Genomic DNA, 13238 nt, shown 5'->3' on the forward strand with positions numbered 1-13238 from the left:
GAAGTTATAAATATATGTTTGTGGAAAAATAAAATCTAGAATGTGCACGTCTTGTGTGTGTGTACCTGGTGAGTCCATTTAAGTGTTTCCACTGTTGCACTCTTGATTTCTACTTTACTTTATATATAATTTGATAAATAAAAATGATATATTTTAATTGTTTTAATGACCACGCATTTTTTATTTTTCAAGACTTGCCTTTCCTGCCTACCCCAGCTTTTAGAAACACATCAGAAGTTCCGGTCATCAGGTCTCTAGCCATGTATCGTTAGTCTGTGCTGTTGATTCATAATATAATTAGTAAGGAGATAAACCACACAGATCTCCTCTCTGAACTGCCTGTTACTGAATATTCCAAGGTTAACTGAGCTGGCATTCACATTACATTTTAAGCAGGACAGCAATGCTTTCTGTTCTTCATAAACTTAATTTATTATCGGAACCCACGTCGCAGAACATCCACACGCACCCTCTGTACGGAATATTCTGTAATATGTTCTTCAAGGAGCCCAATGATGGCACTATTCCTGCTGTTGTATAATGTGTGATGGCTTTTACTGCATGGTAGCTACCGATGCTTTTTATATACTTTGCATTTGGGCAAAGTTTCCTTTTTGAAATAATTGAGTTCTGTGCCCTTCAGCCGCAGCTCACCACTAATTCCACCACTTGAGTGTTTAAACAGAAAGGCCTGCAAAGTGCTTCCAAAGAGTGGGATTTTAAGCTTGTGTCTCAGGTGACCCTTCTTTTCCTTCTACTATAAATACCCTAAAATATTTTTATAGACTTTTTCTATAAATATGAGCTAAGCATGTCCAACTGCCTTCTAAGCAGCTTGGTTTAGTAGCTTGGAATGAGAGACGTTTTTTTTTTTTTCCTCAACAGATTTCCATTTTATTTGTCTTTTCTTTAATATTTTAAATATTAATTGTTAATTCCCATCTATTGATAGAAATTACAAATACGTTGCCTGTTTATATATATATATATATATATATATATATATATATATATATATATATATATAAAATATATTTTTTTTTATTAAGAATAATTTTAAGATACATTTAATAATATTCAATTTTATAAATGTATTTTTGGTAATACTTCTTGGGCCACACAGAGGTGTTAAACGTCTTGCAACACTTCTACGTGCAATTCAATGGCTTTGAATAGAAATTAGAAATAGAACGATAATCTAAAATAGAATGTTTAATGTAGATTTCAAATCTGAAAAAATAGATCAACATGCTGTTGTTTAGTTTTTAATTTCCAACAACTTTTATGATACAAAACAATACACTTTTGGGTTGAAAAAATAAAACTGTATTGCTTTTTTAGTTGGATCATACAAACAAATTGCTATTTTCTATTATTTTTATGTTTTATTTATATTGAAAGATGTTGAATTCCACATAGAGGCAGCTGTTGCAAGACATTCACAATGCTCAGTACATTTAATGTTCTTGTATGCTTTATACGTTTTTCTTACTTTTTTCTCTTTTATCTGCTTCATTATTGGATGTTGTTGGGGTCACTTGAGTTCTCGGAAGTATGGTTGAAGTCTTTTTTGCTGTGATCTCTTTTGCCCTTTTTGTGTGCTTGAATGATATGTAACTGATGTGTATTGTGGTATCTTAATTACTGGTCTTCAGGCATCCGTCCTGTTTCACGTAGCTATAGATCCAGATTATTGCAGAATATGTCACTATTTCTTTTTATCAATAAAGCTTGTTTGATCCAGTAAAAAAATAAATCCATTTCAGCAGCTATGACCTTGTGGAGTAGGTGACATAGTGTAGGGACAATAACAGACAGAAAGAAAGGTTAAGGGACTCAGTGAGAGACTGAACATACAAGACTAAATTGGGGTGCACAGAGTGAGGGAAACAGGAAGAGGGGGATTTAAAACAGAAAAAAGGGACAAGGATGGGACCCAAAACAGTGACTTAAACAGAGAGGCTGGAGAAGATTAAGAGATAAAAGTAAATTGCGAAGAGCAATTAACGGGAGAGAATTGGGTAAATACTGGGAACACAGATTGGCGTAAAACAGACTGACTGAGCGATCAGATGGGGGAATTACTGAGATAGAAATACAAAATTCCCATCCAGAGGGGCACAGTATTTTCCTCCTGCTCTACATTCACAGTGTAACTTTAAGATGTTATTTTTGAGTTTGACATGACAGATGTGATGGATACCTGCATGAATGGAGGTGATATCCCTGATGAAAGTTTTTTATCTTAGTGAAACCCAATGATTACGACTTCAGGCAACGTCAAGTTAAGCCAAAATCAAAGCTCGACAAACCCCAGTAGCTAATGAGTCAAGCACCGGCGGTTATTGCTGGCTACAAACTTTGTTAAAGTGTCATATATGGTGCACACATACTAAATTGGAATGATACAAAGTAGGATCCCTTGTTACCTGCAGGTTTAAAGGTAATTCATTAAGCAGTGTTGACAAGGTGATGTGTGATGCGTTCCATTCATATATGGCACACAGAGGAAGTGTTACTTTAATAGCTCCTTCTGAATAGCATCGATCATGGTACATTAGGGTTTCAGACTCTGTATCAGTATTGTGAGGATCGAAAAAGTGTGATGATGTAGGTTTAGTGTTGCCTCTCCACAATTTGTGCATTGTGCATTCTTTGCTATGTTTCACTTGCCCAATGAAACGTGTTTTATATTTTAATTATTAAAATGAAATCTTTTTCTTTAATTTTGCTAAATATTTTCCTGTTTTCCAGAGAACTTGCAGAAGAGAATATATTCCAGCTGTTGTTGCAGTTTCTCTCCCAGGCTTCACACAAAGTCCAGTCAGTAGAGATGGGGCCTGATGCCCTTGGAAGTTGGTTTAATTTGATGGCTGAATGTTTCAGATGTTTAAGAAATTCTTGTGTACGCTGTACGCAGAATCAGAACGCAATCAGGTAGGATTTTTTCTTTAAACTTCTCTATCAACCTAAGGAGTCTAAGAATGTGTACTTGGAAGAAGAGGAGCATTCATCCATAAGTGGGTGATTGACCAGTTATGAAACGTAATCTTTATGTTTTAGTAGTAAAACTCCTGCGATAATTGTGATATGATTAATTGCTGTGAGCTGTATGTACGCTCTTACAATGATGAGTGTAATATCTTGCAATTTTCTGCATTGTGGTAGTGCACAAGATAGCATGCAGGGTCATTGTAATTGTACTCTTTTCTTATGGCATTAAAGTGTAACTGTTGCCCCACCTCCTGCAAAAAAGATAAAATATTTATAAAATACTCATATTAACTGTGTTGGAATTTAACTGTGAGATTTTCCTTAGACTCCTAGACTGAAGGGAAACATTACCTTAGACACAGCGGCTCGCAGTGAGCATTACCTTAGACACAGCGGCTCGCAGTGAGCATTACCTTAGACACAGCGGCTCGCAGTGAGCATTACCTTAGACACAGCGGCTCGCGGTGAGCATTATCTTAGACACAGCGGCTCGCGGTGAGCATTACCTTAGACACAGCGGCTCGCAGTGAGCATTACCTTAGACACAGCGGCTCGCAGTGAGCATTACCTTAGACACAGCGGCTCGCAGTGAGCATTACCTTAGACACAGCGGCTCGCGGTGAGCATTACCTTAGACACAGCGGCTCGCAGTGAGCATTACCTTAGACACAGCGGCTCGCAGTGAGCATTACCTTAGACACAGCGGCTTGCGGTGAGCATTACCTTAGACACAGCGGCTCGCAGTGAGCATTACCTTAGACACAGCGGCTCGCGGTGAGCATTACCTGCGGCTCGCGGTGAGCATTACCTTGGACTCGGCAGCTAGCGGTGAGCTTTCCTTTAGACTCAGCGGCTCGTGGTGAGCTTTCCTTTAGACTCAGCGGCTCGTGGTGAGCTTTCCTTTAGACTCAGCGGCTCGTGGTGAGCTTTCCTTTAGACTCAGCGGCTCGTGGTGAGCTTTCCTTTAGACTCAGCGGCTCGTGGTGAGCTTTCCTTTAGACTCAGCGGCTCGTGGTGAGCTTTCCTTTAGACTCAGCGGCTCGTGGTGAGCTTTCCTTTAGACTCAGCGGCTCGTGGTGAGCTTTCCTTTAGACTCAGCGGCTCGTGGTGAGCTTTCCTTTAGACTCAGCGGCTCGTGGTGAGCTTTCCTTTAGACTCAGCGGCTCGTGGTGAGCTTTCCTTTAGACTCAGCGGCTCGTGGTGAGCTTTCCTTTAGACTCAGCGGCTCGTGGTGAGCTTTCCTTTAGACTCAGCGGCTCGTGGTGAGCTTTCCTTTAGACTCAGCGGCTCGTGGTGAGCTTTCCTTTAGACTCAGCGGCTCGTGGTGAGCTTTCCTTTAGACTCAGCGGCTCGTGGTGAGCTTTCCTTTAGACTCAGCGGCTCGTGGTGAGCTTTCCTTTAGACTCAGCGGCTCGTGGTGAGCTTTCCTTTAGACTCAGCGGCTCGTGGTGAGCTTTCCTTTAGACTCAGCGGCTCGTGGTGAGCTTTCCTTTAGACGCAGCGGCTCGTGGTGAGCTTTCCTTTAGACGCAGCGGCTCGTGGTGAGCTTTCCTTTAGACTCAGCGGCTCGTGGTGAGCTTTCCTTTAGACTCAGCGGCTCGTGGTGAGCTTTCCTTTAGACTCAGCGGCTCGTGGTGAGCTTTCCTTTAGACTCAGCGGCTCGTGGTGAGCTTTCCTTTAGACTCAGCGGCTCGTGGTGAGCTTTCCTTTAGACTCAGCGGCTCGTGGTGAGCTTTACCTTAGACTCAGCGGCTCGGGGTGAGCTTTACCTTAGACTCAGCAGCTCGGGGTGAGCTTTACCTTAGACTTAGTAGCTCGCGGTGAGCTTTATCTTAGATTCTGCAGCTAGCAGTGAGCTTTTCCTTAGACTCAACGGTTTGGGTTGAGCTTTACCCTAGACTTTTTGGCTCATGATGAGCTTTACCCTAGACTCAGCAGCTCAGGGTGAGCTTTACCATAGACGCAGCGACTCGTGGTGAGTGTTGCCCTTTGCATCGTGTCTATTAGCTTTTGATGGATTTATATTGAGCTTGGAAGCTTTTGCTGTTTTTTTTATTGACAAATGACTTTTGGTGACTTTATATTGAGCCTGGCGGCCCTTCGTGGGTTTTCATTTCAACTCAATAGGATGTGAGCAATGTAGGCAAAACATTTCTGTACTCTGCTGTCTGAAAAATAGTGTTTTTAGTGTGTTAGTGTGGTTTCACTGTGTGCGGCTGAATGCTTTCCTTTAATTTGGTAAAAAAAAAAAAAAAAAAAAAATCTTACATAATGTAACCACAGAGTGTGGGAGCAGTTTAGCAGATGGTGTCACGCCAAGGTTGCATAATTCATTGTTGCACTATAGAATATTGCCATTTAATGTAATTTGTGTAATGCATAGATAAATTGGCCACTTGGTAGGGGGTCAGATTACATAAGGGGTAATGCAAATTGTATAGGAATATGAAAGGGAGCAGATGGTTTGCAACATGGATGGATCCCTTGATTAATCAAAGGCTCTGCAGGGTGTGAGATTTTACACTTGAGATACCTGAATGTCTAGTTCTGATGTAAACTAGCTGACTTCAGCCATATGGCCTCTGCCTCTTAATTGATGAGTTAATTTCTTCGATATGTTAATGATCATTAACCTTGTGTTCAAGTATCCTATCCAAAAGAAACATTAATATATACCCACAGAATAATAAAGCCTAATTTTTGTTATATTTAGAATGAGACAAGCACCATCTTCTAAACAAGCCCAAACATGATTGGCATAACTTAACCATATGCGAAGGGATTGAGATGTCCGCTATACTGGGTCACAAGTAAGAAGTGTGACACATCTATGGAATGGAGAAATCGTAACAAATTCATAGATGCAATTATTATTTCTGTGGCCAGTACACAAGAGGAGATAGAAGAAAAAGTTTCTATTTCGATTGATGTGGGTCTGGAACACAAGGGGGTGGTCACTTATTGTCTCTATAGATACGCCTTAACTCCACCGCTAGGCCAGGCTTGGTAATCCACAGGGTATATATTAAATGATACTGAAATGTGTATTGGACTTGCTTGGAGGCCAGAATCTAATTCGAAGTGAGTCACCACCTTTCTTACCAGAGAACCCCTGGGCAGAAGTTTTACTTTGAAAACCTGAGTAAGTGATTAGGACTTCTGTTATTTTATCCTTCTTGTTTTTATCTGTTGTTGGTGTAACTAATTTGATTGTCATGTATATTTTTGTATGCAATCATACTAAATATTCCTTTATTAAGTTCTGCCTTTGTCTGGTAAAGAATCACGTTACCTGAAGAGACTAAATTAGTGTTTTGCAATTGCCTAGGCATTGTGCTAAGTTGTATTTGGTGGGTTTTTATGGTTAAGTTTTACCTGGGGGACCAAGGCACCCCATTTATGAATTGTCTTGGTGATGGCAGCGTTAAAATAGTAATGTTTATATTTATTATGCTTAAGTGTGGGTGGTGGTGTTAAGGGGGATTTTATCATTATTTAGTGCAGACAAACAGTGAACTTTAACCCTTTCACCATCACAACTATGTCATGCACACTCTTGAAGTAGGGTGAGTTTGTGTCAGATGGTACCGGAGATAATGGCTCTTCATCCATCTCTGCTCCTCAAGGTGGCTCTTTTTTTAAATCATTTTTTTTTTTCTTCAGTCTTTTTTATTTTTTTAGGTATTGTCAGGATTACTTGTTGATCCAGCATGTAGAATTGTGTCACACAGATGACTAATAGGTAACGTATTACCGGGCCTTAGAATGGCCGGACTTAACATACCAAAGAATAGTCAGGATACTTGCCGAAGTCAGGCGATACAGAAAGAGACACAACGATAAGAGAAAGCCAGAAGTCAGGGATACAGAATACAGGGAAGTCAAAATCAAAGCCAAAGTAAAAAAACCGAAGAAACTTGAATCAAGAACGCGCTCTCGGACAACCACAAGGGAAACCACGACAGGGCACTGAGCAGGATGAGAACTGTGCCTAAATACCCCTCCTCTAGATCTGATCAGCTGTAACCAGCCTTTGACCCCAAAGGCAGTTACTAGGTTCCCATTTGCGTAATTGCTGCTCAGCATTAACCCTTCTGTGGATTTGGTTGCTGCTCGGCACAACTTTTCCTGTGTGGACAGTAAATGCCATTAACCACATATTTATAAGCGGATGAATACGTGACATTACCCCCCACCTGAAGAACGCCCAACGGGCGGGCAGGACCAGGCTTGAGAGGAAACTTGGCGTGAAAACAGCGAATTTTGCGGCCAGCATGTATATCAGATGCCGAAACCCAAGAACGATCGCCTGGTCCATAACCTTTCCAATCCACCAAGTACTGTAAAGTACCCCGAGAAAACCTGGAATCAATTACGGAAGAGACCTCATACTCTTCCTGTCCATAAACCACTAAAGGAGGAGGAGGGACATTTGAGACATTATATTTGTTGCAAACAAGAGGTTTGAGTAGCGACACATGAGAGGTATTTGGAATACGTAATGAGACCGTGAGGGCCAGTGAATATGACACAGGGTTAATCCTCCAAAGGATACGAAAGGGGCCCAGGAATCTGGGTGCAAACTTCCTACTAGGAACTTTCAATTTGATGTTGCACGATGATAACCATACCCTGTCACCCACTTTGTAAACGGGGTTGGCACCCCGCCGTTTATCCACATAGAACTTGAAGCGATCAGCCGCAGTTTTGAGAGCGGAATGAACTTTGGTCCAAGTATCCAGGATAGAAGAAAGGTGATCATCCAAAGCAGGGATAGTTGTCTCGGAGAAAACAGCCAGCAGGACAGTAGGATGACGACCGTTATTAACAAAGAATGGGCTGTGACCAGAAGAGTCATGGGTGGCATTGTTCCTAGCAAACTCTGCCCATAACGGATTAGCCCAAGCCAAAGCTCTACCTTTAAGTTGGTTCATCAGGTAACCAATTTTAGCTCTGTCATTGGGAAAAGATCCCGGTGAGGCCTCAAAATGATACTCAATTTGGTTAATAAAACCCCAGCATTCTTGAATACAACCATCAAAATGCAGAGGAGGAGATAGGGAGATAGTAGGTGCCTTATGTACTACAGGAGGTACATTAGGCGGAGGTGACACAGTTGGAGAAGCCGCAGGTTGCAGATGCGCTGTTTGAGTAAGGAGCGTACTGAAAGCCTGGGCAAACTGGGCAAACCTGGGCAAACTGATCCATACAGTGATCGTTCTCCACTAGCTTTCTCTCGCAAGCAGCTATGTGCTGACACAATTCTACAGGATCTATGGCCATGTCGTAATGTCAGGATTACTTGATCCAGCACGTAGAATTGTGCCACACAGATGACTAATAGGTAACGTATTACCGGGCCTTAGAATGGCCGGACTTAACGTACCAAAGAATAGTCAGGATACTCGCCGAGGTCAGGATAGTAAATGCCATTAACCACATTTTTATAAGCGGATGAATACGTGACAGATATGTGTGATAGCAGAACAAATGAATAGCTTGTTACGATGTAAATTATTTGCAAGACCTAATTTTTTTTTTTCCCGTTAAGAACATTTAAAAAGTTTGATTCATAACATATAAGCCACCAATACCCGACATACACCATAAATTTTGCTGCTCAATCTATGCTAGACATGGGAAAATAAAACAAAACAAAATGGGTGAGCAGAGCAGAATTCGTAATGAAAAAAACAACTTGAGTGGGTGAGCTTGCGCCCTGTCTCAGCAGTGCAGTGCTCCTTGGGGGTATCACATTGTACAGTTGGCAGGTCAGAATGTCCACAGTCAGCCTATTCCCATGTTGGGCATTGTGGTGGTAGGCATTTTCGGGTACCTTAGGGTGGTGATGCAACATGGGCAAGCAGACACCTCTTCCCAATCCCAGACCTTATGGTGGTTCTGCCTCTTCATTCTACAGACTCTGGAACTTTGTGAGGCTGTGTCTTTCCCTCTTCGGGCGCTGCGGAAGGCCATGGTGTTCTGCCTCTGCCAGCAGCGGGCGGTCTTCCGGCAATGTGGGCGATGCTTTGGAGGAATTCTCTGGGTGACCTTTGGCCGGGGTGGGCTGTCAGCCTGGGCAGTGGGTAAGACAGATTCGGTACGCCTCCCGGTCCACCTCACCTGTCTCATGGGTAGGTGGTCATGGTAGTGGTACTAGGTGCTGCTTCAGTTTCTCCCAGAAGCGACTAAATATCATGTCCAGGCGTGTTAGTGCGTATTACACATAATTGCTGCTTAGGTGTTGGCCCTGACAACTGGGGTGCACCCACCATTTTGCGACAAGAGATAATGTAGACACGTGCATTGAGTGGTGTGAATCGGGATAACCCCTGCCAGTCCATGGGGGGGGGGGGGGGGAAGGAAACGGGGATCCACACTGGTGTGTGCAGCAGGTTGTGGCAGCAGCTGTCCATGCTTGTAGGCCACGAGATCTGTTTTGGCGGGACCGGTGAGTAACTCCACATATGTGGTGTACCATCTTGTAGGTCTCCTGGTCCTCTGTCGTTTGGGCGTCAAGATGTGTCCGTTCTCAGCCTCTGCCAGTGGAACAATTGAGTAAGTTTGCTCGGTAGTGCTGGAGCTGCAGACACACGTCTTCTCGGCTCTGCGGTCAGGCCCCCCCCCAAACGTTCTTCGGAAAATTTACATTTTCAGTAACAAAATATGGTTATTAGATCATGAAGTCACCTAAAATGTCCTGGCTACACTTCCAGACGCACTTATTTTACAAGAAATGTAGTATTTGTATAAAATAAATCTTTACATATTTCTTTTGAATAGGAATGTGGGTTTACTTGTTGAATCTGTCGGCCTGATTAAAAGTTTTACTGCATCGAACCCAATCACAGAGCCTGGATTAGTAGGTAAGAATTGATTTTGCATTTCTTGTTTGGAGCACGTGTTTTTACTGCTAGTTTTTAAATTGTCTTCAGTAAATAGGGTGCGCCATACACAATATAGAATTTTCAAAGCACAAGTATTTTCTCAATCACAGACCCTGGAAGGTCAATAGGTTGCCAGACCGTTGCGTTTGGTGAAGTAAAGATGAGATACAAATTCTGTATGGTGTTTTACGCAATTAATTATTCTGCTAGAGACAGGCGCCTAGCGGTATAGCACATGATAAGATTGGAATCTAATATACATTGTAAGCTCACTGAGCAAGGCCTTCTTTACCTCTTATCTGTGTTGTATTCTGTATGTAAATGACTTGCTGTCTCATATTCCCATTATATAATTGTGAAGCTCTGTGGAATATGTTGTCTAATAATAATGCTGCATCGACAGCAGCTCACCATGTAACTGTGATGTAATATGGCTCCATCTTTACAAATTTACTTTGCAACTTATTAAACATAATACTTTTACTTTCAGTTGGTGGTTTTAAAGGCTGTTTTTTCAAGATGCCAAAAGAAATCATTGCAAGCACACTAGTTCAACACATGCATTTATAAGGAGACTTAACCGCCCCAGCTGCCATATAATGGCTTTCATATAACACACATTACTGCCTCCAGCTTTCATATAACACACATTACTGCCCCAGGCGTTATATATAACACAATACTGCCCCCTGCTTTCATAGAACACACATTACTGCCCCCGGCTTTTATACAAAACAGATTACTGAACCCGGCTTTCTTATAACACACATTACTGCCCCCTGGCTTTCCTATAACACACATTACTGCCCCCGGCTTTCATATGACACACATTACTGCCCCCTGACTGTCATATAACACACATTACTGCCCCCCGGCTTTCATATAACACACATTACTGCCCCCTGACTGTCCTATAACACGCATTACTGCCTCCTGACTGTCCTATAACACACATTACTGCCCCCTGGCTGTCCTATAACACGCATTACTGCCCCCTGACTGTCCTATAACACGCATTACTGCCCCCTGACTGTCCTATAACACGCATTACTGCCCCCTGACTGTCCTATAACACGCATTACTGCCCCCTGACTGTCCTATAACGCACAGTACTGCCCCCTGACTGTTCTATAACGCACAGTACTGCCCCCTGACTGTTCTATAACGCACGGTACTGCCCCCTGACTGTCCTATAACGCACGGTACTGCCCCCTGACTGTCCTATAACGCACGGTACTGCCCCCTGACTGTCCTATAACGCACGGTACTGCCCCCTGACTGTCCTATAACGCACGGTACTGCCCCCTGACTGTCCTATAACGCACGGTACTGCCCCCTGACTGTCCTATAACGCACGGTACTGCCCCCTGACTGTCCTATAACGCACGGTACTGCCCCCTGACTGTCCTATAACGCACGGTACGGCCCCCTGACTGTCCTATAACGCACAGTACTGCCCCCTGACTGTCCTATAACACACAGTACTTCCCCCTGACTGTCCTATAACGCACATTACTGCCCCTGGATTTTATGTCTTGTGTGTAGCTGCCTCTTGTTGTCATATAACAGCTGTCATATCATGTCCATAGCTGTCTGTAAAATGCAAACTGATTTATATAAAATGCCCTGTCTGTGTGTTCATTTTCTGAAGTCAGTTGTGTCTTTTATAGTAATCCTGTTCTGTTAAAAAATAGTACAAAGGAAAAAAATGTTTTATGTTATGGCTTATTTTAATGAACAGACCACTGGTTCTCATGTGTGACATAATTGCTGTAAATGTCTAAGATAGCATTTAATAGTCCACTATTTAAATGTCCTGTTTAACGGTCATATTGTTAAGAAGTAAAAAGAAAGCAGGTACGTTGGAATCTGCTGTCATTCTTTAAGGTATTGTCTTTGAAATCTTACTGGTACCAGTTTTTGTGAAGTTCAGCTCTGGATTCTGGAAGACGTTTCCGCGTGTTTTGGCACCCGTCACTCCCACGGATTCCTGTGTTTTACCTAGGTGGGAGGTAAAATCCACACTTGTGGTGAGATGGGATCAGTGTCACGGTGGTGGGTCTAATGATGTCACAGCCTGTGCTGCCCATTAACTGAGCGTGGGGGGATATCCACCTCTTCTCAAGGGAAACTCACTTTCCCATATAATTCCCTCTGCAAATCTGTAACTGGGACATAGAGTAATATCTGGGGTGTGGAGGATTTAACAAAATGTCAAAATGTACACCCAATAAAATAGTACTTTTTACCGGTTAAACTAGCATTTTCCTTTAATTATGTTTTATAGTATATATTGTATATTATATGTTTTCAAATTACAGAACAAATACCCTGGGCAAATGTTGCAAATCTGAAGCAGACTCTTTATTAAAACATGAAGTCCTTTCACTAAGCTGGGTGACGCAAGACAATTCTCTCTCCCCCCCCTCCCCAACACACCTTTTATCCAAAACACAATTCTTCCAAAACACAGCGTGTCAGGCATCAATATGGGCAAGACACCTCCTGCCCTTAGGACCGCAGATGCCCCGAGGGGTTCACTGGCCTCGTTCCTGCGCTACTTCACGATCACCCCGGCGGTCCTCACCTCCCAGGCCTCAAACAGCGCTGAGACCACGAGCCTCCTGCTATTTCCATCAAAGACAGGGAAGAGAGGCAGCGTGGTCCCGCACGCTGACGCTCCTGCGGACTCCGCAGACTCAGTGACACAGCAGATTTCTACATACGTTGACATCTCTGGTTTTACTTTATTATATGTTCTGCATAGTTAAATACGTTCAATGTTTCAATGCATACATGCTCATTTACATGCAATGTATTATGCCTGACACGCGCCATGCCTACGTGGTCTATGGGCCATGACTTATTTTACGAGGAACACATGTGCTGCAACCTAAATACAGAGCCATTAAGAGGTAATGCAATGTTTTGACCGAATAGGACTTTCGCGCACCCTTCTAGGTCCTCCTAACCCATACACCACAGCTGACCATGTCGTTTGCACCGGTGGACCTCACTATCATGACCATAAATGCCTGTAGGTTGAATAAGCCGGAGAAACGTTAAGGAGCCCTGAGGGACTTGGGGGTGGGGGGGCGACTTCAATCTGACTCTGGACCCAAAATGAGATTCGTCTTTGAGAGCGTCCCACATTCCACCACATCACTTGATCTCAATTAAGTCCCTTTTTAAATGCTCACAATTATTGGACTGTTGGAGGGCCCATCACCCACACGAGGGGGACTACACCTTCCTGTCGTACCCCCACAACACATACACACGACTGGACTATTATTTTTTTTGTGTCACACCAAGACTAATCACTGGTCAAACGAGCGGAACATGGAAAAGCCACAT

The 13238-nt window shown here is 42.9% G+C and overlaps 1 protein-coding gene across 1 annotated transcript in view; it reads left to right on the forward strand.

Moving 5' to 3' along the window:
• ATXN10 (ataxin 10) overlaps positions 1 to 13238 on the forward strand; it is a 124359-nt gene that overhangs the window by 12556 nt on the left and 98565 nt on the right. Inside the window, exons 2-3 of the mRNA XM_063446747.1 lie at positions 2755 to 2937; positions 9778 to 9860. Of these exons, the coding sequence (XP_063302817.1) occupies positions 2755 to 2937; positions 9778 to 9860 (266 nt within the window). The remainder of the gene's footprint in view (positions 1 to 2754; positions 2938 to 9777; positions 9861 to 13238) is intronic.

Source organism: Pelobates fuscus, chromosome 3 (assembly GCF_036172605.1).
Source record: "Pelobates fuscus isolate aPelFus1 chromosome 3, aPelFus1.pri, whole genome shotgun sequence".
Taxonomy (NCBI): domain Eukaryota; kingdom Metazoa; phylum Chordata; class Amphibia; order Anura; family Pelobatidae; genus Pelobates; species Pelobates fuscus.